Genomic DNA, 26,934 nt, shown 5'->3' on the forward strand with positions numbered 1-26,934 from the left:
GCGAATCATAACGAAACTAATTTCTTCAATGAATATGATATGTAATGAGATGTGGATCATTACTTTAAATTCCGATTCCTCAAACGAGTTATTTTGCTAAAATACGAAGAAATTATTTTAAAAAAAGTGACAGAATCTTCCTATAAAATTAATTATTATTAATTATTGTAACTAACAATTTTTATAATCGAATCGCAAATTGAAGCATTATTCAATTTTATTCAATGGATTATCACAAATGTACTCATATTTTTCCAAAGATTCACATCATAGATGGGTAATTTGTGTTGTTGTTATTATCAATATTTTTGCTGTCAAAGTTTTTGAATTTAATTCAAAATATTTTTCATTGAAAAAAAGATACAAATAAATATCACATCAATTTCCATTGTAACTATTTCAGATGTTTACAACATTCAAACGTTTTGAGTTCAAATTTTGATAATCCGATTTTCGAGGCATGATTAACAAATAAGCACTGTTTCTTACTACGTTCGTGGGTCAACACTATTTATCTCTGGTTCTGGGAGTGTCACTAAAGCAGATGTTCTTGCTGCTTGTGATATCAAACTTATTACGAGCATTGTTACAGAAGATGATGGTCCTACATCATTTGAATCAAGCGCTTTTGAGGGCGTTACAAACCTTGCGGATATTACAATATCGAACTCTATCAACTTCATACGACCGTCAGCATTCATCTCAGATTACATGCTTGCGACAATATATCTCAGCGAAGATAATCCATACTTTGCTATTGATGATTATGGAGCACTATATTCAAAAGATATGTCAACTCTTTATAAAGTTCCACCACAAAATTCAGAATACATTATTCCGAGAACAGTCACTACCATCATTGAATATGCATTATTTGGTATGCAACATCTAAGTGCACTAAATATCCCGAATACTGTTACATCTATCGGAACAAGACTGATTATGTACTCAAAAATTCCATTGATAACAAACGAAAAAGGTATAAATCTCACACAATTAAGTTTTCTAGGGTATTCTCAGATTAAAAACTTTACAGTACCCAAATCTGTTCAAGTTCTAAAAGATTCGTGTTTTTGGAGGTGCTACAACATGCTTAGTATCGATTTTGAGGAAGGTTCTGAGTTAGAAATTATCGAAAGTAGCGCTTTCGGATACTGCAATTTTCAGCAAATCATAATTCCTGCTCCTTGTAAAGAAATACGAAAGAGTGCATTTAATTACCAACAAAAATTGAAAAATATATCATTGCCAGCTACTATTCAAAAACTTTATCCTGATACTTTCCTCAATTGCCAAAATATCCAATACATTTCTCTAGATGATCAATGTGAAAATTATTCTTTGATCGATAATGTTATCCTTCAATCTGCTGATGGACTTCAAACAATATACATTGTTTCAACAATTACATCTATAACGATTACTGCTTCAATGAAGACCATTGGAAACTCTGTTCTTCAAGGATGTGATAATTTAACAACAATCACCGTTGATCCAAATAACAAATACTTTTCAGCATCAAACGGAATCTTATATGATTTGAAGAAGACTAAATCCATTGCTGCTGTTGGTGGAATTGTCAAGGCAGTTGTTGCTGATAGTGTTACAATGATAGGTCCATCATGTTTTGCAGGTTGCCAAAAGATGCCAAGTATTACTCTCGGAAGTAAAGTTGTTTCAATAGAATTCCAAGCATTTACTAATGCTAAGAAGATTACAACAATCACATTTCCAGCAACACTCAAATACATCAGAGGATCTGCATTTTATTATGCAACAATATTAAGAACGGTTAGATTCCTAGGCGATTCATTAGAAACAATAGGAACATTAGCTTTTCAAGGAACAAGGCTCAGTTCCATTACATTCGGAAGTAATTTAAAATTAATTGAACACGATTCATTCAACGGTATACCATTAACTAGTCTTACATTTCATCCGGATTGCCCCATGCAAAAAATAAGATATAATACATCCTATCAGACTAAATTGACAAAAGTTTCGATTCCAAGAGCTGTCAAAGTTATTGAATATTATGCATTTTATAATATCAAATCACTTGTTACTATCGAATTCCAAGGTCCTGCCAATATAACAGAGATTCAACGCAATGTTTTTTCTAATGCAAATATCACAACACTATCTCTTCTTAATACTTTAACATCACTATCTAATTTGGCATTTTTTGGATGCACATATCTTGAAACACTTATTTTTGAGGAAGGAATGATGTTGGATTCACTTGGTCAATCATGTTTCAGAGAGTGTTTGAATTTAGTAAGAGTACAACTTCCTTCTTCAATAAGTGATTTGTCTCCAACAACATTCATTGGCTGTACAAAACTACAATCGATTGATATTCCAAGTGACAATGCGAACTATTCATCAGAACAAGGAATTGTTTACTCAAAGTCAGGAGATCGTCTTATCATTTGTCCAGCAGGATTAAGTTCTGCGACGATCAAGAAAACGATATTAGTCATTGGATCTAATGCATTCTATGGTTGCAGTCTTCTCGAAACGATCACATTCGAACCAGGATGTCGTCTTGAAACTATGGAAGAAGGGACATTCGGTGGCTGCACAGCACTCGTTCGTGTTGATCTTCCGACATCATTACAAGTCGTCTAACGAGGTTCTTTCGAAGGATGTGCGAATCTTCAAGTCATCACATTCCCAGACAACTGTGCTGTCAATCTCGATGCAGATTCTATATTTGCAGGATGCATTTCATTGACAACAGTTTCATTTGGCAAATTCTGTGCTTTAACAATCATTGGTGAGCATGAATTCAGTTGCTGCTACAACTTGTCTACAATCACAATCCCTGCAAACTGCACAACGATTGGTGCATATGCATTCGAAAACTGCACATCTTTGAGCACGATCACATATGAATTGAACTCACGCATTTCAGCATTCGGTGAAGGAGCATTTTCAGGGTGTGTTTCATTGAATGACTACTACGTCCCAGATGTTTTCGTCAACATCACATCAGAGTGTTTCGGATCAGCACCTAACATCAGTCGTGTTTTCATTGAAGACAACTTACAAATCCACAAGATCGGCAGCCATGCATTTTCCACATTCCCACTTCGCGAATTAATCATTGGTTCAGGAACAACTGTTGAAGTCATTGAGAGTTCTGCATTCGAAGGTCGATCGATTTCATCAATAACATTAAACAAACTTGTGAAGATCGAAGACAAAGCATTCAAGAATTGTCTATCTCTATCTGATATTTCAATATTAGATATTTCAACAATCGGAAACAATGCATTCGAAGGTTGTGTCAGTATCACAGCATTCACAGTTCCATCACACTGCACATCTCTCGGAAACAATGTCTTTAGTGGATGCAAATCTTTAACTAATATTAATTTTCAATCAACTGCTCTTCAAACAATCGGAAATTATGCATTCAGTGTTTGTGCTGCACTAAGGACAATAACAATTCCATCGACTGTCACATCGATTGGAAACAATTGTTTCATGAATGACTTGTTATTAACAACTGTAACATTCGCTTCTTCTCCAAAATTGATATCTCTTGGCAATGCAGCATTCTCTGGTTGTTCAAGTCTTCCTTCTTTCTCTTTCCCTGACTTAATATCTGTCCATGTAACTAATTCTTATAATTATACCACATTTTGTGGTGTTGAAGTCTTCCGAGCAAGAGGTTCTGAATGTGATCTCGTTTTTGCTACAGGATATGTTGATGCTCAAGCATTTAGGAAGAATGCCATAGGCATATTAGGCAATACACTTGTATTACATGTCATTATTAATATGTAACACTAAAAATATGTTTTTATTAATTGTTTTTAATTTCGAAATGTTTTTTATATAAAATCTAATGTATGATTTCATTCACTTACGAGAAAAGTAGTTCAACATTAGTATAAATTAATGAATTTGCCCGAAACCATATCCGATTCCATTTCAATATTAATTATTTTCTTTTGTAAATAGCTGTAGTTCTAAAATTTGCTTATAAATCATATCTAGTATTTTAATAAATATTTGATATTTTCAGGGATAAAAGCAGACCTTGATAATTAAGCCAAGATCACAATTTGTAGCTTTCAAACTCTAAGCTAATTAGCTCAAAGTTTTCAAAAATAAGTTAATAAAAATTTGATCAAAGAAATTTCGGAACAATCATTTTTATAGAAAAGGATTGACTCGTAATAAATAGAGAATCAAATATATGCAATTATTTCGAATCAGTAGCCATGTTTTTCTCAGCTTCTTTAACCCAAAAGCTATTAAGCTGTTTCTTGTATGTATCTAAATCTATTGAAACTCTTTCCTTGGACTCCTTTGGTTTTCCGGCAGCAAATCTAAGCATTCTCTCAGCATATTCAATATTAAAATCTTCTCCGAGACTTTGCATGAAGCATTGTAAATCTTCTGGTGAAATTAATCCATCACCATCAATATCAATTGTATTAAATGCTTGCTTAACCATTTCTTCTTCGTTTTCTTGATGGGTATGACTTTTAAGAATTTGCATCAATTGATCAAAGTTAATTTCTGTTGCCGTTGGACCTGCCACTAATGACATCATTTCTCTAACTTCTTCAATTGTGCATCTAAGACCTACAGATTTCAAAATAGCTGTAATTTCTTCAACACCAAGAAGTCCTGTTTTATTATAATCAAACTCACTGAAGAAATCTTTCATTTCAGCAGTAAGCTCCTTCCATTGATCATCGTCAACACTCATCTAAAATAAAAAATATGACTTTTTGACATTTTCAACTGAAATTTATATTGTAAAGTGGCAAAAATGATCTAACTATAAATGAGTTGTCTATAATTATATAAGTATAATCCAATTTTTTTAATGCTTCTATTTCCACAATTGTTTTAAAAGCAAATTCATTATGATTTAATAATGCAATAAATAAAATAGCTATAAAATATATGATCATTTGATCATCATTTTATAAGTCAAATCGATTATGGATTTGAATTTCGAAAATTACCAAATTTGATTTTGTTTTTCATTAAAAGTAGAATTTAATTACCGTTATAAGATTTGTTTAGTAGAAAATATAACTGATTTCCTTAGAAACTGAATTGTTTTTTATCAATATTATTGAGTTTTACCCCTTACTTAGCCTGGGCAGCACGAGCCTTGACGAAGAGGGATGGGAAGCGGGCCATAACAGCGATTGGAGCCCAGATGTGGTCCTTGTGGAGGTACTCACCGAGCTTGTGGCAGTGGTGTTCGTAGCCAGCGCCGATGCCGAACATTGGTGGATGGACGTATTCTCCGACCTCGATCCAGTTCTTGTTGTCGAGTGAGAATCTGGCATCCTTCTTCTTGATTGGATAGCCGACACCATCTGTAGAGAAGATCCAACGCTCAACACGTGGTTCCTTGCGTAAGTGGTCGTTGTCGAGTGGTTCGTTGTCTGGGATGTGTGGTGTGACGCATCTCTTGTAAGCCTCATAAGCGGACTGGACGACTGGGTCTGTCATTGGTGTAACCCAACCCATGTAGTCCTGTGGGTTGTCAGCCTTGACGCCTGTCCATGACTCGTGGTCGTAGAATGGGATGGAGATGTTGACCTTGCAGCCAGCCTTGCGAGCTTCAGCGACGGCCTTAAGGGATTCGATTTCCTTGATGGCGCCCTCTGAGTTCTCACCAGCTGTCATGCGGCGGTCGAAGCGGAAGACGAAGCGAGCTGGGACAGCGCAGTCAGATGGTGTATCGAGCTGGCACCATGATGTTGTACGTGTGCCCTTGCCAAGGAATGGATGTGGAAGGAAGCCATTGCGCTCTTGCTCTTCAGCTTCGGCAATGATCTTGGAGCCCCACTCGAGTGGGTTGATGCCTTGTGTTGGCATGGAGCCGTGGCAGGACTGGCCAACAACTTCGACCTGGACCTGGCAACGACCACGCTGGCCGATGTAGATGCCGCATGGGCCCTTGCCTGGAGCAAGATCGCCTGTGCCTTCTGTAAGGATGACGCAATCTGGGACCTGGTGTGGAGCAAGGTCCTGCTTGCGGATGATGTGCATTGGAGCGCCACCATCGTTGTCTTCTTCAGCGACTGTGCCGACGGAGATGATGACGGAGCCCTTGAGAGAGCCGAGGTGCTTTGTCTCGAGGAGGATCTTTGTAGCAAAGACCTGGGAGACAACACCTTGGAGCTGATCGGCTGTGCCACGGCCGAAGAGGAGGCGATCCCACATTTCCTTTGGTGGGATGTGGCGGAGTTCGGCCTTGAGGGCTTCCTCGGAGACCTTATCCTTATCTGTTAAGCCATTGTAGCAGTCGATGCCCTCACCGAGGCGCTTGTGCCATTCTTCACGAAGTGGGTAAACTGTGTCAGTATGGCCATCCATGTAGATGCACTTGCGCTGGTCAAGTGGGATCTCGTCACTGTCGTCTGTAACTGTCCAAACGATGGAGCCGAATGGGTCGATCTTGACATCTTCAGCCTTTGTAACGGCGCCGAGCTCGAAAATACGCTTCTTGAGGTATTCAAGACGTGGGCCTTCGTGGTTGGATGTGCCGCAGAATGGATCCTGATCGTAGTGATCGGCTGGAATGCGAACGATCTCGCGAAGAAGCTCAATAGCATCTGGAGCATACTTCTGAGCAAGCTCGTAGATCTTCTGGTCAAGTTCTGTTAAATTGTCGCACTTTGGCCATTGGACTTTGGCAAAGTTGAACTGGTCTTCAACTGACATCAAAAAAAAGTGAAATGTCACTTGAATTCTAAAAAATTGATAGACTTCATCGTTTTGATTTCTGATATGAAAACGATGATCCCCTTCACAATTCTCGTGATCTTTGATGGTTTGAAAAGAGCGATAGCTTATTATCTAAATTAATACTGTTGTATTTTTTACCTATCGTTCTCATTTTATGTTAATTTTTTCTCTTCATTTGTTATGCTCTAGACTCTAAGACGTAATTTTATCGAAATATGGTTTCAGAGCCTATTCAACATCACCCATTTTTTACCCAAATATCAAATTTTTTTTGAACAGGTTGGAGAAATATTGAATCGATCAAACTTTGCCCAATAAAAAATTTCCTCTATCTTCTTGTAGTAATATTTTCAAATGTTTGGGTGAAATGAATTCGAATAATATCCAAAAGTGACAACATATTGTTTTGTTCAATTTCAATTTTTCTATATAAAAAACTCCTTAAATCTTTATTAGCACATCGAACATTTGATGCATCAAAAGCTAAAGATGATTAACACCATAAAAGCTATCGCTAATCGTTAAGAGATCAAATCCGATACATTACATAATCTGAGTTGCATGGTTGCTCTCAAAATTGATCAGATAGATATTATTTTATCATCTGATGCAAGACATAGTCACATTATACCGAAATCTATGCAATTATGATTATTGCCATCAAAATATGAACTAATAATGCGAATTATCACTTTACTTGCAAATTATTTCGTTTCACACTGATTTAAACCAACATCAAGTAGAAAAAACATGTTTGAATATTCATTTTGAGATTTTCATTGTTTCTGATTGAATAAGACTGCTATTAATGCATGCGTACTAACAAAATATATTTTAAGGTATACTCGCATGTTCGATTTGAGGAATTAAAAATAAAATTTCAATTTTTTAGCAATTTACCAAAAATAATACGATTTTTATATTAGATGTCTTAAGGGTGCACACGAGAGGATCATGTAAACTTCAGAAATTAGAACCTTATTTTTAGGCATTATCTTGGCTACCTATTTAGGCTCGAAAAGCAAAAAATATCAAAAAATACAACTTGACTCCATTATGACCCTTTCATGGAGGTAGTTTTTATCCGCTAGTATTTTCCCTTTGAATCTCTTTACAATTCGAAATCAAATTCAAAACTCAGTAGAAGAAAGGAAGAATCGACTTACTACGGTTGTAATACGAATAAATACATATATTTAATTATTTTTATTTACATAATAATTGTTTGAAGCTCATATTCCAACAAATTTTTAAATAAAAACATTAAAATGTTGAAAATGTTCATATATTTTAATAGGGTTTTGGCACTTTATTGAGGAATTACTACATACATAGTCGAACTGAACTTGATATTTTGAAATTTAAATTATTTATCAAAATTAAAATTTAACTTGAAATTTATAATTATTTAGTCATATTTTGCATAATTCTAAGTAGATTTTGTAAAAAATCAAGAAAGAAAAATTTTAACGTGCTTTATTTTTTCTTTTTTATAATAATACATATTATTATATAATTAACATATTCATAATGTTTCACCCTTTCAAAAATATAATCCTCCTCCTCTCAAATAAACGTACATACGGGTGGCCTCTTTTTTCAAAAAATTAAAATTTGAAATTTTGGGCTCAAATATTAGAGATTTTTTCAACCTTCAACGATATATGTTGTCTATATCAGACCTCCTTTCTTTTTGATACTTAACATTGTTCCTAAATCTTAGCCGTTAAGGCTGTTCTGAAAATATTTTTTTTTCGAAAAAATTCGAAAAAAATTCTTAAAATTCAAAAATCCCTTAATTCCTGAGGATTTTGGAAAAAAGTTTTTACATGAACATGTGTATATTATATGAAGTATATTGATAAGGTAAAAATCAAATTTTATTGCATATTCATCGAGAAAATAAACTAACGAATCCCTCAAAATTGAGAGGGTAATCCTCCTCCTCTCAAATAAACGTACATACGGGTGCACCCTTAATGCTTAGAGGGAAGACCAAAATTTTTGTTACGGGCGTGACTAAGACCAAAATTTCACCAAAAGTGACACTTTTTTAAGAAAAATCATTATCTGGGACTTCTATGTATACCACTCATCAGAGCATACTCCATACTATCATACTTTATCTTGATGATGAAGTCTGAAGATTATATAAAAATTGATTATTGATTATTATATAAATATTATGCAATTCTCCAATATGTTGTATAGATTAGTACACTTATTGCAAATCTATCTTGTATTAATGATTAAATTTATTCATTTAAGTATAATGTATTTCATTTCCACCAAAAATGCTTTTTTATTGTGTAATAGTATACAAATAGATAAACATTATATATTAAAACTCATTTATATTGTGCTAACGCTTTAAATGCTTATAAATTGTATTGAATATCAAAGTTATGGAATGAAATAGTCTATTAGTTAAATTAGAACGGGAAGAAATATATTTATAGTTAATCATTAGATATTCTAATGTAATTATTCCAAAATATCTCAATTCCAAAAAAAATAAATATTATTACCTAAAAAGTATTGTTTATTCAGCAAACAATGTTAAAATAAAATTATATTATAATTTTGGAAATAATAAGGATATACATCCAAATTTAATAATCTTGCCTTTTTATATCAACGTAATCAAAGTATGATCTATGCAATTTGTATTTTACCTTTGTATGTAAATTGAAAAAACGCATTTAAAATCGAATCTGTTCAATTTGAGTGATTTCTATGATATATTTATATGAATTCGAATTAAATGGAAATATAATTCGAAGTTGCTAGTACTTGAAATTACAATTGCCTATAGATTTATTGTTCTTTGTGTTAATAAATTATTGAATTTGAAAAATAAATCGATTATTGTATAATATCTTGTGTTATTGATGGTAAATCTCCATGTGTGTGGAATTTCCGATGAAATTATTAGTTTAATCGAATGATATTAGTTTCAAGGTTTGCGATTTTATATGATTTAAGGCTTCATTCAATGGATTACAATAAGGAACATTCACCTTATTCAAAATTCCGTTTGAAAATCTATTATGTGCATGTTTGTTAAAATGTGTGATGTTCATTATAACAAACAACACAATCTTATGGAAATTTTCCCCGATAATTATGTTATTTATAGTTTATATTTTCATATACTTTGTTATTTATGCTTAGTATCGTATCTAATACTGTGATATCACAAATTATGATAATTGAATAGAGGAATTCCCAATTTGATAGTGAAAATGCAATAATAGATTAATCAGGATTAAAATAAGACAGACAAAAATCTCCAAAAATATTTGAATTTTTAAGATTTAATATGAAATTTGAAAAAATTTACATCAAATTGAAGAAAATAAAAAAAATTGGAAAAATTACATCAGAGAATATACATTATTTTTAGTAATTCATATGGCAGTCCCAACGGGAACCGCGGTAATTTACCGAGGTTTCCGCACACCGGTTCCTTTTTTTAGGAATTTTTTAGATTAAAAAATATGCCTTGTCAATCATTTTTTGTAAATCGGCAAAAATTTGGAAATATTCTGACGACAATAAATCTGGGAATAGTATTTGAAATACGAGAACAACCTATTTAAAAGTGTTTCGCTCGATTTTGTATAATTTCAAATTTTCGCATATAGCTTTCCGTGAATTACCGTGATTTTACCGCTACATCAATAGTTTACGACACTTTTTCCGTAAATTGAGTAGTTTACTGCACTTTTTCCGTAAAATTGAGTTACGGGAATCCGTAAGATTACCGTACCTCACTTCTAGTTGAAAATAGCATTAGTATATAATAAATAGATATATTATTCATATTTTTGATTTTGAATTACGGAAAAAGTGAGTTCAGAACTTCCAATTATTATTTGATTAATTATGTTAAAAATACTATAAGGAATTAAAATACATAATGTTGAAATTTGAATTACGGAAAAAGTGAGGGTGAAAGTGAAGTGAAAAAGTAAGATATTTTTTGTTGAAATAATCATAGTTGTACAATTTTGAAACTATATGTAAAGCTATAAATTGAATAAATTCAAAAACAAAAATTGTTTATTCTTATTAATAAATTTATATTAATCAATATTTGAACAACCCGTAATTAAAATTGAATTCCTCTTAAAATTTAATACATACGTTAATTTTTAATTTGCTCGGCGAATGCCGAGCTTCCCTACTTCTCTTGTCATTCCTTCAAAAACTCTAATCTCATCGCACTTACAAACATCATAATTTGATGTATTGTCGAGAAATCTTAGACTTGTTTGTCATTTGATGATAGCATTTGAAAGTCATCTCGAAAATCGATTAACAAGACAATTTCCCAAACATCTACATACAAGTAGATGATGGTAAACCCATTAGAGTTGTTTTGCTATGATTCCTCCAATCTTATGATGAGAAAAATCATATCAAGACAGCTCTAATCGAACATTCTACACAGCTTAGCATCCAGGTAGTTCCAAGTAATGCGATTACAACATCAACGGCCAAAGCCTTTCAGAGTCCTTTAATCATTTCTTCTCATCTCAATGTGAAGTGGCCCCAAACGAACTACAAGCTGACGTTACAACGCATTACAACCCGGTTAATACGAACATATACATTAGAGCTGCTTTGTTATGATCTCCCTCATCAATTGATGAGAGATCTCATTATGAAGCAGCTCCAATCGAACTAAAAACCTACATACAAATGAGTGAAAACAAATTCATTAGAGTTGTTTTGCTTTGATTTCTCTCATCAGAAGATGAGAGATACCAGAACAAAACAACTCTAATCAAACTTTCTACACAACTCAGCACAGTATCAATGCAAAGTAATGCGTCTGTATCGTTAACAAGCAAAGTTGTTTCGGGTCCTTCCATTTTGGAAGAATTCGGAACAACTTTGCGAATTGATAGTGTAAACCCATATACATGAAAGCGTGCATGCATAAAGACAGGTATTGTCAGCAATGACTACCTGCCCAGCTATGAGTGATCAGAGAATTACCATCTCAGGCTTTTTGAGAACGTTTCAGCCAGGACCCTCGTATGTTGACTGTGAGAAAGGCATCCTTTATCTGAAATAGATGCTTTTCCAACAATCAAATTCGAAGATCTTCGACGTTGTTGTAAAAAGAGAAGGAGAAGGAAAGAAGAGGAAGGAGAGGAAGGAGAGGAAGAAGGAAAGGAAAAGAAGAAGAAGAAAGAAAAAAAAGAAGGACATATTAAATATAATGCACACTTAATAATGCCGAGGCGCGATTTTTTTGACCCTATATTACCGCACGGCAATGCTTTTCTCGATTTTGTACAGCCCTAGTAATTCATTAGAATTGCTTTCAAATTCATCATAAATTCTGCATTATTAATATTGATGAAATAATACTTTGAATTTTCGTAGGGGTCACACCAAAACATATAAGTATATGGTTTTCTAAATCTACACATGAGATCAATATTTCATAAACTAGTTTAATATCTAAATTATTTTTGCAAAAAAGATAAAATCTGTAGCTTTATTCATTTATATACTAATATAATTTGAAATCCAGAAATAAAATGGCAAAATAATCAATTTGAAATGACAATATTTGAATAATATGAATAAAATCAATTTTATTGATGATGAATAAAATACACTTACACAATAAAGCTAAAAGCACATCTTTGGATGCCTTTTATCGATGATTTCGAATGAGATTCTTCAATTTCATGAACCAAAGAGAATTATTCTAAACCTCAATGACATTTTTGTATGTTTATTAGTTAAAGTCCAATGTTCAATCTATTAATCAATCAAATAGCATTTTCACACAAAGAAATTGTTTATTTATCATAAAATTTAGATTTCAACTCATTTTCACAATATGATTGAGCTTTCATACAATATACAAACAAAGTGCTATATAGAAATCCACTATTTTATACTTTAACGCAGATATTCAATTCAATGAGCTTCATGAATCATATTTTAACCAAATATAGTTATACAAATATGACATATTTATATAGTAATATCATTGATAGAATATCTACATAATTTTATTCTAATATGAATAATTTATTTTTGAATTTCTTCCAATTTTTATTTTCTGTTTATAGGTTGCTTCATAGTTTCAATGTTATTGATACTTACAGTTTCAACTCCTTCCAAACACATTTTATTTTTTAAATCATAATATTAACCATCATCATTGGAAATTTGCAGGCGAAAATGAAACAATTTACTAGAATGGATTCATTATATATGTATTCTATATGACCAAAGGTATATGTTCATCAATATTATATTTGATATATTGAATACGAAGTTAGTATCCCTATCATGGGTACTGTGGCACTGCGCGCCTCCTTACCCATTATATGTGAATTTGATACTTTACGAAACCGGTAACGTATATTTTACAACACAACCATAACGCCAACTTAACCTTAAATATTTACAAAACCATCTGACACATAAACGACTTCACTAACGAATTCACTACCGTCCTCACTAAATAAAAAATAACCTTATTTTTATTTTTTTTAAATTTTTTATTTCATTACAAAGACATGTCCGACTACATTTACTATGACTCTTTCCCAGAACGTTTCCGTGAACTATTCAAAACTCAAGTAAAACTGAGAAACATGCATTTTAACAAAGACAGACCCATTGACGATGAAAGAAACCCTGAATATATTACAATCCCTTATGACGCAAAGTTCATTGCATACATTCCTTATGGTCGCAGAGGAGCGAAAACTATTTCAACAAAGAACAAAAATTATTTCTGGAGCGATGAAGAAAATTGCCTTATCTACATAAATGCATACTTAAATAAAGCTACATATTGTACAAAAGAAGGTTGGACTGGATTTGAGCTCTACATATACGACGACGATGGAAACAGACGTTGTGTATACCCATACGATAATATGTACCATTGTTTTCATCAAGCATTAAACGAATACATAGTCAGTAAGGGTCTCATTCCTGCTGAGTAGAAATGTTATATTTTTGTTCTGTCATTTATATAAAAATAAACTTAAAAATTAATGATATCACCACTCCCACACGTATGAAAACATAGCACAAAAATAAATTTAGGTGAAGTGGTGAGATCTCACCTCTTTTTTCACCTGTTTTTTCACCCTGTTGAATTCATTGTTTTATAACTCTCTTCCTTTCTCCAACTCTTCTAACTTCTTCTTAAGTTCAGCAATGTTGTCCTCATGAAGTTTAATCTTCCTTAATATACTTTCTCTATCTAATGGTTGCTTTATCTTTCTAAACTGAACTCTACCATCCTTCATAGTATGAATGTAAAAACCTTCTGGAATAGTTCCTGATTTAATGTATTCTACCAAAAACTTTTGTTTCATTGCTTCAGTGACTTTATTTGTCATTTCAATCAAATAAAAATTTTAATATTAAATAAAAATAACGTTATTTTTTCAGTAAGGAAACGCAGGAGTTTTACGATTTATTTGAGGAGTAGGTTCTGGTTTAAATATTGGAGTCGGTTTAGGAGTTGACTTTTGAACAGGAGTTTGTACTTCCATAGGTTCAGGAGTTATTGAAGGTTTTGCTTGTGAAGGCGTTGGAGTTTGTTTAACTTCAGCTACTTCAGTATTATTTACAACATTTGCTTTATTTCTTTTCAACATCATAACTGCTCCTGCTGTAGCTAGCAAACCTAGTGGGAGACCATATTTTATATAAGGACTTGACCAAATGCTATTTTTGACAGGAGCTGGTGGAACACCTAACCTTGGTGAGACTGCTCTTTGCCATTGTGCAGCTCGTAAGAAATATTCAATAGGTGCCCCATAATCGTTTGGTAAAGTTTGTTTCATAGATGGTGAAGGTTCGCGAAAGCTTGATGAAGAACTCATTTATAAGCTTTAAAAATAAACGTTCATCCTTTATTCCTCACTGTCGTCCGTGGCTAAGTTATAGTCATCTAATCTTATTATGGGGATGCCTGACTGTCTTACCTGAATGGCAAAGCAGCAATCCCTCATAAATCCAATAAGTGGCTTTGGTACATTTTCACTTGCTAGTTCAATAGGTCCTTTAACAGACAATTTGTATGTTATTGGAGCAGTAGATGTTTGACTTTGCTGGAAGCAAAAGTCCACTTCTGTTGGAAAACCACATAAGAAATGTGTGTTGTCATAGCTATCCCATTTATGTTCCACACTACCATCATCCACCAATGACCTCATAACATCTTCATTAAATCCTATCATATCATTGTTTGTATTGCAAGCGTTCGCAACCATTTCATAAAATACAGGTCCATATGATTTTTCAGGTTCTGCAGGCATATTTCCATAAGCTCCCATGGAAAGCTGAAGATATTTAAACTTAGGGTTCTCAAAATTAACATAATAGTTGTCTTTCTTTCTAAATAGTGCCCAAATACTTTTAACATTAATAGGCGTATAAGCTGCTGTAAATGTTGCACTTGAACTATCTGTATTCTTTGAGAATGAACCGTCCATAGGAATCCAATCCATAACTTTAACAGGAAAACATAAAGCCTCGTTTGTATAATGTTCTACAAGTTCTGTATAAATGTTAGGGTCTAAAGAGAATGACTTTGGATGAATGAAACATTCATTAAAATCCATCTTTGTTCGAAATAGTTGCTGGGTTACAGTTGTAATAGTAACTGTTCCACTAGCTTCTACTGCCTTCGTTATCATAGTGAATGGTTCATTCCATGGAACAAATTTATTTGTCGGTGGATTTGAATCTGAAGCAAATGCAACTTTAAGAGTTGGATTGAAAGCAATGATATCATTTACAGATATAGATGTGCATTGTAAGGCGTCGCTACTGAACTTTACTTTAAGCTGAATGTTTCCTGCAAAAGCTGGAATAAATCGAATAGCTTCTAATGGAAGGAATCTTCTAGCAGGAATTCTTAAACGAAGCTTAAAATCAAATGATTTTCCTGCTGTAATTGGACCACTAACAATTTGTCCTGTTCTGCATGTTCCCGAATGACTCCATACATCTTCATGTCGAGTCTTTGAGAAAACATCTACTTTCTTTATTTGTTCGGTAGTTTGTGAGTTTGAAGTTATATATGCTTCTTCTCTTGCGTTGTCTTGAGAATATACGATACGACCATTTGCAAGGATTTGATATCCAGCAACTGCATAGACAGCGTCATCGAAACCAATCCAAAATCCTGGTGGGTTTGTTTTATTGGAACCTGAACCAATTTCTTTATCTACAATAAATTGACCTTCCATTTTATACGTAATGAATGTATTGTAAAGGTCCAACATATTTTCACCAGGAGGTGAGAGATTGAATGTTACCCATGTGTTATCTTTAGCAGTTCCAGGTTGTGATGGAATCTTTGCGTCAGAATATTTTCTATTAGTGTCACCAATTTGAACTGCATTGTCTATGATATCGAAATATGAGCGAATCTGATGAATATGCTCTGCTGGAGTAAATTCGTTTAACTGTTCGTTCTGCATGTATTTACTTCAGATAAAAATATCTATTTACTTCATTATTCTCACTCTTCTTCTTGGCATTCGTGGTGGAAGTTGTTTCTTGACATTTTCAATGAACTGTACATTCTCTTTTGTCTCAACTTCTTTCACTGGCGGGTCAGGATTCTTTGACTCGGTTTGTTTTTCAATGAAACTCACGAACTTTGCAATAAGCTCTTGGTTCGTTATTGAAAGTACATCTGGCTTCTTTTCTTCTGGTTCTATTGACTTTTCAGTTTGAATAGAAGGCTTAACATGGACTTCACCCTTGCCATACACCTTAATACTGTCGCTTTCTGCATTCGCTAATGGAACCTTTCTTTTTCTTACGTATATTTTACCATCTTTACTCTGACTTACGTAATAGAAAGGATGTTGTATTCCTCTTGCGTCATTTAATATAATAGACTCTCGCTCTGATTTTGACAAGCTCATTTTACATCGGTTAAAGTTTTAATTTTGTTTTTTATCTGCAGTCAAATGACTCAGACAAGCCCTACGGACAAGACCCAAGGGGTCATAGATGTTGAAGCATTGAAGAAAGAAATTCGTGAGCAAATTTTATCCGAACTGAAGGAACAAAAACAAGAACAAAAGCCAGAGAGACCAAAGAGAAAACTTAGTGAAAAACAACTTTCTGCATTAGCTGCTGGAAGACAAAAGAACCCACATTTGCTGGCAAAGAAAGCTAGAGAAGAAGCCGAAGCAAAAGCTAAAGAAGCTGAAGCAAAGAAAGAGTAAATGGTTTATTTTTATCCGAATTAAATGTATAGACAAATACCTTTGTCTGTTGCGTTCAGTAGTGAAAACCCTGACGTCAAAATAAAGGGGAACAGAGTAACGTTTAAGTTTCCAACAGACTGGATTGTGAACATAAATGAAGAGAAGTACATTGGCATAACAAATATGTACATTACGAGAGCATTTAGGAAAGTTGACTTTATACTTCAAGTCGAGATAGAAAATGACGAACAGTCTTTAAGCGCCCAAAACATTCACATATACAAATACTTTAAAGACGATACAACATTGCTACAATGTATGATTTCATTTAATGAAATGTCCGAGAAAAAGTTTAAAATTGAAGTACAAACTTTACAGCCTTTACGTGAGTTTCTTGCACAACTGAAAGAAGAAGGTAGTCAGCCACAACTTATAGACTTTCATTATGAATTTAATGAAAATGAAGATGGAACTCATGACTGTCAGTTTGTTGTATATTCACCATTCAATGAAGTAGCTAAAAAGAAAGAAAATCCATTACGTATAAGATTTCAAATCTCTGAACCAAGTGATGATTTCAAAAATGTTTTCAATTATGATGCAATGCTTCCGAGGAAAAATGAATTTTCAAAGATTGTAACACCTGGCATTTGGGATAGAAAGCAAGTTATATTATATTCAAACCTAAGTAAAGGCGTTGAAAATGAGTTCATTGGTCATACAAGAAATTCACCATTACCAAATCCTAAATATTACAAACTAACAGGTTTCAATCGTGAGTTTTGGATAGACATGTTCTCCACTCATGACCATAACTGCCCAGTGTTCTTGCCTCCAGATAGAAAAGATTGTTTATACATTGAAGCACAACTCTTAAACTCTACCATCGCAGTATTGTAAAATCTACGCTAGTTTTATTTTTATCACGAATGACCTCATTGCTGACAAAAATAAATGACCTCAGAACTTCAACTTACGAATAAAGCTTGTTTTAGTCGTTATTGAGAAGTTAAACTTTTCAGCAAAGCAAGGACTAGAAGACTTACATAAGTCAAATCCAATCTCTTGACCATCATAAAGTGCTTTGTAAAGTTTCATTAAACTGAACTCAGAGTCTTTGTCATATGTTCCAACAGGTATGTGAATGTTCTTATCTTCATTGTAATAGCATTGTATAGCTTCAGGAAACATTTCATTAGCTGTTAAAGCAAGAACGTCTTGTTTTACACCTTTACAACGTGCATGGAATGCAACTTCATTTAAATCGTTAGTGAGTAAGTCTATGTAGGTCTTCTTTCCACAAAATATTGACTTGTATGCTAAACTTTGTTTTCCAGGTGTTATTTCTGCGAAGTCAGAATGGAACTGACCTAATGTTTTACCAATAAGTTCTCTACCGTATCTCTTCTTAAACTCTGCTGCAAGCTTTGGTATGTCTTCATTGAAAATATGCATGCTATCACAGTCCTGGTAGAAGATTTGAAGTCCCATATCTTCAGCAGTACAGAATACTTCACACATTATTCTCTTCGACATTGACAGAATATTAACACCAAGTGGACAGAAGTTAAAGTGTCTGCAAATGCTTTTCGTTAGCTTGAAAATAGTTTTATCTGAACCATCCAAACCTTCGAACTTCACTATATGGTTGTAGTTTCTGATGGCATATCTTATAGCATCATTGTCATCTACTATGGTTATTTTTGACTCAATAGGAGATAGAATAGTTTTGCCATAAATACTGTTCAGAATGAGCTTTATATTTTCTTGCAAAGGATTTCCTTCTTTCTTATACTTTAACCTTAACTCAAACAACTTCTTTACTCATCTCTTATTCTAATATCTCTGTTTCCATCGTAATAGTATCCTTGCAAACACTTCACATTTGACACCTTGATATTTTATGAGGTCTTGTAATGTTATATGGTCAACATACATTAAACAGCAAGTGTTTGAACTCTGGGAACGTTAAGTTCTGGATTTAGTTCAGGGTCACAAACTATTAAAGGAAAGTGTCTATGTATTCCAATCTCTGTTATCTTAATGAGAACAAAGAAGCCAGACATAAACTTTTCACCAATGGGTTCCTTTGGTCGTCATCGAATAAATGTTTCATGAGATTACTCTGTGCTTAACATTTCTTTTTCATAACCTTTGGAATACCTTCTAAAGTATAAAGTCTTGCTATAGCGGATGGATATAATGAAACAGCGTCGAAGTCAGCAATGAGTTTCTTTTCGCTCTTTTGTTTCATGTTATCTGACAGCATACATCTTCCACCTTGAATACAGCGTGAAATAAATTCTCTTGGTTTATTTGAGAGGTCATATAAATTTCCATTCGGGAAGTACACTCTGTTCTCAAACAATTTGTTAGCAATTGAACAAATACTAACGTAGTCATAAACGTTTAAATCAAATTCTTTCAATATGTCATTTCTGAACTTAACAAAACCTTCTCTTAAAATTCTTACATCTTGTTTGCAATAGAATGTACTATACTTTTCTAAGTCGAAGTGGTTCTCATCTATTCTGCAGTTTTCGATTAAATCTATGTTTTTCATGAATGTATCCGCATCCTGGATAAACTTACACGCTTCAGAAATGACACCAGTTCTGTTGTCATTTGCTAATAAAGAGCTTGAATAATATTGATACGGAAATACTTCCTTTTCACCACACTGCAAATGAAACATTTCAGGAAATAGTTTAAGCTTCTTATTTATAACACTATAAGAGTCTTTTATAATAATTGCCCTTCCTTTATATAAGCCAGTTATTTGCATTGTTCGTGAACCTTTAATGATGGGAGTTCCTTTCACTTCTGTCATGTGTCTTAAGATGAAGTTTATGTCATAACTGAGGTTATGGAAATATACTAAACTCTTGTCAGGAAGTCGCTCCAAAAATTCTGTTGCACAATTCTGACCCCAAATGCTTTCACTCACTGAACCATCTTCACTGTCATAACATATGTTAAAAGCTTTATGAAAGCCGTCTGTGCTACACTCAAAGTCAGCAAAGAAAACGTGCTCAGGAATGAACTTGCACTTATTTTTATTTACTTCTTTTGACTCGGCTTTCTTCTTCAGTTGTACACAATACTTTGGAGCATATGTCAAATCTTTAAATGGTGCAAGGTTCTGTTTATATAAGTCAGTCGTATATGTGAAAAGTTCTCCATAAGAAATAGGTTCGAAATATTTGCACTCCCATAATGTTTTCATAACATCCCATAACGGTGTTGTTCTATCATAACGAACTACATATTTGTTCTCTCTCTTTGTATAAATCTTCATCTGTTTCTCAATGTTCATTCCACCACACTCCTTCAAGATTTCTATATAGTTTCGAATGAAATATGTTGTCATTGGTAATCTTTCATTTAGCATGTAGTGGTCTTCAACAAGAAGTAAGTCAATAGTTCGAACAGTTTCACATTCTTTTGGTATGTATCTCTTTATTTCATTATGTCTTGAGTCATTGAAGTAACCAATGGTAACATTAAATGCTATACCTGTTGCGTCAGAAATTTCTTGTACTTTACTTTGAGGAAAGTCTCTAACACGAATGACTTCTCTCATGTGGTCAATAGTTCTTCATTTACTCCAGCCTGAATGCAAGCATAAACGAAGCAGTTATCTTCTGTCATAAGTGTTGCAGTTCTTTTGTTCAGTTCATTGAAGATTTGGTAGCGTTCAAGATTTATAGGTAATGTGCAAAGATACTTCCAGAACTGACCGCTTCTCTTCTTATAAAACTTCTTTTCACCATTATCTTTCCAAAAGCTTTCTATAAGTGCTGGGTTTCCTGTTTGCTTAAGAGCTTCCAAAATGGCTTTCTGGTCATTTGTCAGTGTGCTTTCATCTCTATATGGTCTCTTTTTTGGTTTGCCTTTCTTTACATCTGACATCGTTAAGCCTTCATATTCTGTTAAATCATACATCTTTATTTCAGTAAGATTCTTTATGTTTGTCAAGAAGAAGTCATAGTGCATTTCAACAATACCTGCAGCATTTGCTTCTATCTCTGATATAAAGTTCTCCTTCAAGAGCTGATGTAGTAATGTTCCAATATTATTGAGGTTTAACGTAGAACATTCATACTTTCCACCAAGTTTATAACATACCATCCATCTTTGTTGGGAGTTTATTTTAATCTTCTCTAAGAGTCTCATGAAAACCTTACCGAAATGTTTGTGTAAGTAGTCTCTGTTTGGTTCATCTAAAGCTTCGATGTTAAAGTCAATGAGTCTATTGCCTGTCTTAACATTCCTCTTCCTATTCTCTTCATCTTTCTTTAACCATCTCTCACCTTCTTTTGGTTTGTCGTCAATGGAACGAAGGACATCGTTAGCTTTGCGAACTTGTTCTATAGCACTCTTAAACATCTCTCTTCTCTGTTGTTTCAGTGCGTCGTCTCTTCTTCTTGTTTTACCAACGTTTGCATTTGTTATGTCAAACATTTCTCTTCTTACTTCATGAGGTACTGAACGTCTATGATATAAGTCAATAGCAACGTCATTTAATGGAAATGCTCTTGCATGGACTTCGTCCTCGCCGCGTTGCGGCTTTATGAACTCATGAATTCTATCATAACTTATTGCACATTATAGTCATTGAGGATGTCAGCGAGTGCTTTTTTGTTTGTTGGCGTAATGCTTTGCAACATCTATATTAGCTTCTGTAAGAAGTTGTTTTATTTCCGAGTGTTCTAACTTAGACAACTTCCGATACATCTTTAGTAGGAAATAAAAAATATTTTTTTGAAAAAATTAGATTAGATTTTTTTAAGTTATTTTCAAAATAATTTAATATTTTTATTTAATAAAACACATGCAAGATTGCAAGTTCTTTTCATACAATGCTCTCGCTACTGCCATCAAGAATGAGTTCAATAATGCTTCAAACGTTAATGTTATCTTTAACAAGAAGTTTGTGAAAGAATCTAAGTTTGGTCAGTATGTCAGACCATTAGCTATCGTCATTGACCGCAAACGTTATACTTCACAAGAGTTAGCAGTAGTTTTGAAACAAAAGAGTTTCTTCGTGAATGTCAAAGATACTCATTATACTGTCATAAAGAACTCTAATATTGACTTCTTCAGTATTGCTATGAATCTTTCCGAACAGAAAGAATATAAGAAGGGTGAAACAAATGTGAAATATTATCCTTCATCTCTGAAGACAATAACGAACAAAGATGTTATACAGAAGCTCCTACCAAAGGTTGAAGAAGCTTCTATTGACATTGACGAAGGAAGTGAAATGGTTGAAGAAATAGACCCTGAAGCTATTTAAGCAAAAATATATTTTTGAAGAACTGAAGGTGTCACCACGTCACCATGTGTCACCACGTCACCATGTGTCACCACGTCACCATGTGTCACCAGGTTAATTAACTTCTCTTAAAATTACTGACAACATGACATTTAGACAACACAGCAGGATTAATGCAAAAATGAATGTTATCTTTAATGTTATCGTTAATGTTATCAGTGTCGAACATAATTGACGAAGAGAGAATCGTCTGATCGTCAAGTTTATTAGTTAACGGGAGGGTTAGATATATTCCATCGCAACTGAAAAATGATGACAACATGACATTTAGACAACAGTCCAGGAAATAAATTTTATCGTTAATGTTTTCAGTGTCGATCATAATCGACGAAGGGTTTTGTTTTTTTATCGTGGTTTTCTCCACTATGGTCCTAACGTGGCACCCGACGAGATTTTTTTTCATTCTTCCTCTTTGAAGTTGTCGAAATATTCTGTTATTTTTTCCTTCAGTAATGGTAAGTCTTCTTTGAATGTAAGTATTGTACAACCTTTGATGTCATAGTGTGTTTGAGGAAGAGTATTTTTGACAATTTCCTTTATTTGTTCATTCGGTGTCATTGAAATCGGTAAGTTTTCACGATAGAACCAGTTTCTGTCAGATTTATATATTTTAGCTAAGTCATAAAAGCTCTTGTTGTTTCTTCTGACTAAATGCAACATAACCATATCTTTATCTTCTTCTTTCTCCAACTCTTCAGTATATATCATATACCTATAACTCTTTTCCTTTCCTTTTGGTACTGAACGCGGTATTCTTTTCTGTATGCTTTTGTCTTTGGATTCAATGACTTCATCTTTTGCTTGAAGTTTCTTTTCCATCTCTCCACGTTCTGCTTTATATAGTTCATCTAACATCATGAAAATATAACAAGCATAACGGGGCCAAGCCCACATTGCTACAGCGTTTACTAAAAGTCTATGAACATAATAACCTTTCAAACCAGGAGCCAAATTCTTGCGATTTTCGTACGGAATCTCTTCCCCCGGTTTTCCGAGGGAAGCAATCATATGAGGAAATTCTTCTAAAAGTTCTTTTGTCTGTTGGTTTTCAAACCAATGATATGCTTGCTTTGTAGAACGAAGAGCATTCATTATACTTTGCATTTGATACATGTCATCTTTGACTGAACGAATGAGTCTCAATTGTTTGTTATACTGTATGTATTCGTATTCTTCATTTATGGCTTCATGAACGATAGCAGTTGTTGTGTTCTCTGATGTTGACATTACTGTCTTTACATACAAAATAAAAAAAATTGTTAGGAAAAAATTAGCGTTATTTTTATCTTTTATGAAAATTCATGAAATTTGGTCATTTTTCAGCAAAAATAATTTTTAGGTGAAGTGGTGAGATCTCACCTCTTTTTTCACCTCTTTTTCACCTCTTTTTTCACAAGCGTTTTACATGAATTGTACGATGTATATTTGAAATCCTAAACAATTTCGTAGCTTCTATTTCTTCTTTTAGTACATCGAATGTTTTAATCATGCCGAAAGTCTCTTTATACTTCTTCTTGACGTCAGACAGAAGGAAATCTTCTGCTGTTGGATAGTTTTTATTAAGAAATGTCAACATATCCATTTTATCTTCTGCTGGCTTTTCTGCTTCTTTCTTTAAGTCTGCATAGTCGTTTCGCATTCTTTCTATCTCTTTGACTGAGTAGTTATATTTTCTGATTGCTGCTTTACATTTTGAACATTGCGGCATCGTTTTTGCGTTATACATTGAAACATTACCAGCTAAAATAACTAAAGCGTCAATTGCTCTCTTCATCTCAAACATAGCGGGTCTTATCTGTTCATTCCATACTTTACCTCTTCTATCTTTATCTCTTATCTGCCATACACATTTTGCAACTAATGAAACAAAGTTGTCGTATGTCTTAAACTCCACCGATTTATATATGTCAGAAATATTTTTATAAACCATGTCGCAATCTTTGTCCATAACTTTATGGTTGCAATGATATCCTAGAAACTCATAATTTACTTTACGTATGAATTTCTTAATTTCTACTGAGTCAGTTGCTTTGACTTCAATTTCGTCGAATTCAGGAATAGTTAGTTTTTGCTGCTGAACTTCAGGTAGTTTAGGTAAATGGTCGATGAGGTCCTCCATTTCATAAAGATACTGTTCATTTGTTTCATCTTTCGCACTACAGTCTAAATTACTTGTTAAAAGTTCTTGCTTTATCTTCTGGATTTCTGTTTCAAAAGTATATGAAGAAGGAATAAAGCTTTTCATCTCTACCAACATTGACGTAGGATTCATGACTAACGAGTTTGGTGCTGTAGTTGTGGACAGAGTCCTGCCGTTCGCAGCTTGAATTGTTGTTGTGCCGATTGTTGAAATCATATCTTTTATACAAAATAAAAAAATAAATAAAAATAAAACTAACTTTATTTTTTCTATCTTAAGGAAATTCATGAAAATTCACGAGACCCAAAGGGTCTGAGCCGCTAAGCGGCGAGGGTGAAAAAACAGGTGAGATCTCACCTCTTCACCTAAACATTATTTTTGGAATTTTGTGAAAACTCAACGGTTTGACACATGCCATATGCCATTTTACTCAGAATTTTGTGCTGAATTCAGCAAAAATAATGAGTTCATTTACTCACAATATTTTTGTACAAAACGACCCCAAACTTTTAACTTCTTTTCTGCAGCTTCTAATGCTATCTTAGCGAGTTCATATTCTCTAAATTCTCTCTTTAAATCTTCTTGTTCCCATTGGTCTAGTTCGTATAGAGAATCTCTATAACCATAACATATCTCACGTTCGTGTTCTAATTGTTTTTCATGCATTTTTCTAACTTCTTCTTCAAACAAATGTTTTGCATTCTCTACTGTATCTTCGAGTTCTTCTTCATCTAACTTCTTATGAACTTTCTTGTCTATGGAGTCCATAATATCTTTGACATAAAATGCATACTTTACAGAGCACCATTCAGCAACAAAATGAACGAGGTCAGGATGTATGTAAATACCTTTGAATTCATTTATAACACCCTTAGTAAGCTCATAAAATGCTTGTTTTGAGGTTGAGCCACTTTTGGCTCGACCGTATTCTTTCAACCAAAACTCAAGAATTTCCTGCATTTTAGCACTATTGAGAAATCTGTTTAAATGGTTTAACCTTCCCGCTTCTCTTGCCATCTTTGTTGCATTAATGTAACCATCCTTGTCTCTACGTAAGACTTCAATACCATTATAAGTGCCTTTTGTGAATGTTTCGCCATTAGATTTGTTCGTGAATGTTTTTGCTTCGACTGACATTTCTGTTCTTACATACAAAATAAAAAAAATAAATAAAAATAAAACTAACTTTATTTTTTCTATCTTAAGGAAATTCATGAAAATTCATGAAAATTCATGAGACCCTTTGGGTCAGAGCCGCAAAGCGGCTAGGGTAGAAATGAGGTTAGAAATCGGGTTAGATCTCACCACTTCACCTAAAAATTATTTTTGGTGTAAATAAATGGTACCATTAATGATATCATGACTGTTCTCGTTCATGTCTGATTTACATCTAATGAAAAAGTTTAGAAGAATTTTCTTATTCTTTCTGGCATATTTTTGTCTTTCCAGTACTCCCGCTCTAATGGTCCCAGATGTATTGGCTTCGACTCTCTCAAGTTCTTAGATGGTATAACATCTTCAACGCCTCCTTCATATCTTACTTTATAAGTGTCATCGTTTATGTTATAGCCAAGTATTTCAATAACCACTCCTCGCTTTGCTTCGTCAATGGTTTCAGCAAGTTTGCCATTACTACTTTCAACTAATTTATGACGAGGATAAAACGCAATAGAGTCGTCAGCAGCTTTTATAAGATATCCATTACCTGCGTAGAGTCTACGATTAATAGTTTCTACTTAACCTTAAACGTTTCTTTGTCAACGGTTTGTCGTCAAGAACTACACGAACTTTTGTACCAGGAATGAGGGTAAATTGTGTTGAATTTCTGATATTTTGTGTTTGACTTCGTTTCTTTTGTATATACTTTTCTTCTTGTTGTTGTGTCATTGAATTTGGTGTATGTCCTGTTGTAGAATGTGTTGAGGAATTATATACTTCGAGAAAATGTTTCATTGTTTCTTCGGTAAAGTCTCGCTCTTGGTTTAAATCTCTGAGAGTCCTTATGAAGCGGTTAATGATGCCGAGTATGTTATGGTTATGGTCTTCAGTAGTGTAGTGAGTTATGTTATGCTTAATGAGAAATTCTGTGATTTCATTACTGAGGTATGCACTGTCTTGGTCTGATGTTAAAGTACTTGGGCTATGTTCTGCTACAAACTTTTGTAAAACTCTTAAAACTTCATGAGTTCCTTTATTTTTCATTATATACGCAAAAGCTTTGCGAGTGTTAACATTAATGAAGATGAGGAATGGTTTATGGCCACATTTTCTGCTTTGAATGAGAGTGTCAAATTGGTATGCGTCAGGAGCGTTGGAGTAAATTGGTAAAAGTAGTCGTAAGGGTTTATTTTTGTTTGATGTACAACATTTTTGTCAAAGAACCTTTTCACTTCAGCTCTGTTAGTAAATCCCAACTCTTTGCAGCTTCATTGAACTTCTTAAATGACTCCATGGATGTTGTTCGAATACTTCTTTCAAGCTCATTTATGTAAAGTTAA

The 26,934-nt window shown here is 33.6% G+C and overlaps 14 protein-coding genes and 2 pseudogenes across 16 annotated transcripts, besides 6 other annotated features; 6 read left to right on the forward strand and 10 right to left on the reverse strand.

The window, feature by feature from the left end:
- Positions 1 to 488: 488 nt before the first annotated feature.
- TVAGG3_0247960 (uncharacterized protein) lies at positions 489 to 701 on the reverse strand (the record flags this gene model as incomplete). Its single annotated transcript, XM_001311984.1, has 1 exon — positions 489 to 701. One exon carries the CDS (start codon positions 699 to 701, stop codon positions 489 to 491), a length of 213 nt encoding a protein of 70 aa, XP_001311985.1.
- A 10-nt stretch (positions 702 to 711) lies between these two features.
- TVAGG3_0247970 (leucine-rich repeats (6 copies)-containing protein) lies at positions 712 to 2,631 on the forward strand (the record flags this gene model as incomplete). Its single annotated transcript, XM_001311983.1, has 1 exon — positions 712 to 2,631. The coding sequence occupies one exon, from the start codon at positions 712 to 714 to the stop codon at positions 2,629 to 2,631; it is 1,920 nt and encodes a 639-aa protein (XP_001311984.1).
- Positions 2,632 to 3,492: 861 nt separating this feature from the next.
- On the forward strand, positions 3,493 to 3,795 carry TVAGG3_0247980 (leucine-rich repeats (6 copies)-containing protein; the record flags this gene model as incomplete). The annotated part of the gene is made up of 1 exon (XM_001311982.1): positions 3,493 to 3,795. One exon carries the CDS (start codon positions 3,493 to 3,495, stop codon positions 3,793 to 3,795), a length of 303 nt encoding a protein of 100 aa, XP_001311983.1.
- A 108-nt stretch (positions 3,796 to 3,903) lies between these two features.
- TVAGG3_0247990 (calcium-binding protein family) lies at positions 3,904 to 4,740 on the reverse strand (the record flags this gene model as incomplete). Its single annotated transcript, XM_001311981.2, has 1 exon — positions 4,217 to 4,729. The coding sequence occupies one exon, from the start codon at positions 4,727 to 4,729 to the stop codon at positions 4,217 to 4,219; it is 513 nt and encodes a 170-aa protein (XP_001311982.1).
- A 289-nt stretch (positions 4,741 to 5,029) lies between these two features.
- TVAGG3_0248000 (acetylornithine deacetylase family) lies at positions 5,030 to 6,723 on the reverse strand (the record flags this gene model as incomplete). The annotated part of the gene is made up of 1 exon (XM_001311980.1): positions 5,119 to 6,708. One exon carries the CDS (start codon positions 6,706 to 6,708, stop codon positions 5,119 to 5,121), a length of 1,590 nt encoding a protein of 529 aa, XP_001311981.1.
- A 944-nt stretch (positions 6,724 to 7,667) lies between these two features.
- Positions 7,668 to 8,708: a mobile genetic element.
- Positions 8,709 to 10,145: 1,437 nt separating this feature from the next.
- Positions 10,146 to 12,050: a mobile genetic element.
- Positions 11,271 to 11,531: a mobile genetic element.
- Positions 11,863 to 11,990: a mobile genetic element.
- A 990-nt stretch (positions 12,051 to 13,040) lies between the features above and the next one.
- Positions 13,041 to 13,286: a terminal%2Cinverted (terminal inverted repeat of Maverick-2 transposon ID:TVAGG3_0248050).
- Positions 13,041 to 26,934: part of a mobile genetic element that runs on past the window's edge.
- On the forward strand, positions 13,287 to 13,721 carry TVAGG3_0248060 (uncharacterized protein; the record flags this gene model as incomplete). The annotated part of the gene is made up of 1 exon (XM_051227938.1): positions 13,287 to 13,721. One exon carries the CDS (start codon positions 13,287 to 13,289, stop codon positions 13,719 to 13,721), a length of 435 nt encoding a protein of 144 aa, XP_051112924.1.
- Positions 14,172 to 14,612, reverse strand: TVAGG3_0248070 (uncharacterized protein; the record flags this gene model as incomplete). The annotated part of the gene is made up of 1 exon (XM_001311977.1): positions 14,172 to 14,612. The coding sequence occupies one exon, from the start codon at positions 14,610 to 14,612 to the stop codon at positions 14,172 to 14,174; it is 441 nt and encodes a 146-aa protein (XP_001311978.1).
- On the reverse strand, positions 14,643 to 16,217 carry TVAGG3_0248080 (uncharacterized protein; the record flags this gene model as incomplete). Its single annotated transcript, XM_051227939.1, has 1 exon — positions 14,643 to 16,217. The coding sequence occupies one exon, from the start codon at positions 16,215 to 16,217 to the stop codon at positions 14,643 to 14,645; it is 1,575 nt and encodes a 524-aa protein (XP_051112925.1).
- TVAGG3_0248090 (uncharacterized protein) lies at positions 16,245 to 16,670 on the reverse strand (the record flags this gene model as incomplete). The annotated part of the gene is made up of 1 exon (XM_051227940.1): positions 16,245 to 16,670. The coding sequence occupies one exon, from the start codon at positions 16,668 to 16,670 to the stop codon at positions 16,245 to 16,247; it is 426 nt and encodes a 141-aa protein (XP_051112926.1).
- TVAGG3_0248100 (uncharacterized protein) lies at positions 16,716 to 16,976 on the forward strand (the record flags this gene model as incomplete). Its single annotated transcript, XM_051227941.1, has 1 exon — positions 16,716 to 16,976. The coding sequence occupies one exon, from the start codon at positions 16,716 to 16,718 to the stop codon at positions 16,974 to 16,976; it is 261 nt and encodes an 86-aa protein (XP_051112927.1).
- TVAGG3_0248110 (uncharacterized protein) lies at positions 17,001 to 17,858 on the forward strand (the record flags this gene model as incomplete). Its single annotated transcript, XM_051227942.1, has 1 exon — positions 17,001 to 17,858. The coding sequence occupies one exon, from the start codon at positions 17,001 to 17,003 to the stop codon at positions 17,856 to 17,858; it is 858 nt and encodes a 285-aa protein (XP_051112928.1).
- Positions 20,538 to 21,628, reverse strand: TVAGG3_0248120 (annotated as a pseudogene). The gene has a single exon. A coding segment is annotated over exon 1 (1,091 nt).
- TVAGG3_0248130 (uncharacterized protein) lies at positions 21,793 to 22,257 on the forward strand (the record flags this gene model as incomplete). The annotated part of the gene is made up of 1 exon (XM_051227943.1): positions 21,793 to 22,257. One exon carries the CDS (start codon positions 21,793 to 21,795, stop codon positions 22,255 to 22,257), a length of 465 nt encoding a protein of 154 aa, XP_051112929.1.
- Positions 22,696 to 23,523, reverse strand: TVAGG3_0248140 (KilA, N-terminal/APSES-type HTH, DNA-binding family; the record flags this gene model as incomplete). Its single annotated transcript, XM_051227944.1, has 1 exon — positions 22,696 to 23,523. The coding sequence occupies one exon, from the start codon at positions 23,521 to 23,523 to the stop codon at positions 22,696 to 22,698; it is 828 nt and encodes a 275-aa protein (XP_051112930.1).
- On the reverse strand, positions 24,908 to 25,573 carry TVAGG3_0248150 (uncharacterized protein; the record flags this gene model as incomplete). The annotated part of the gene is made up of 1 exon (XM_051227945.1): positions 24,908 to 25,573. The coding sequence occupies one exon, from the start codon at positions 25,571 to 25,573 to the stop codon at positions 24,908 to 24,910; it is 666 nt and encodes a 221-aa protein (XP_051112931.1).
- On the reverse strand, positions 25,840 to 26,920 carry TVAGG3_0248160 (annotated as a pseudogene). Its single transcript has one exon. A coding segment is annotated over exon 1 (1,081 nt).

The sequence above is a fragment of the Trichomonas vaginalis genome, chromosome IV (genome assembly GCF_026262505.1).
Source record: "Trichomonas vaginalis G3 chromosome IV, whole genome shotgun sequence".
Lineage (NCBI taxonomy): Eukaryota > Parabasalia > Trichomonadida > Trichomonadidae > Trichomonas > Trichomonas vaginalis.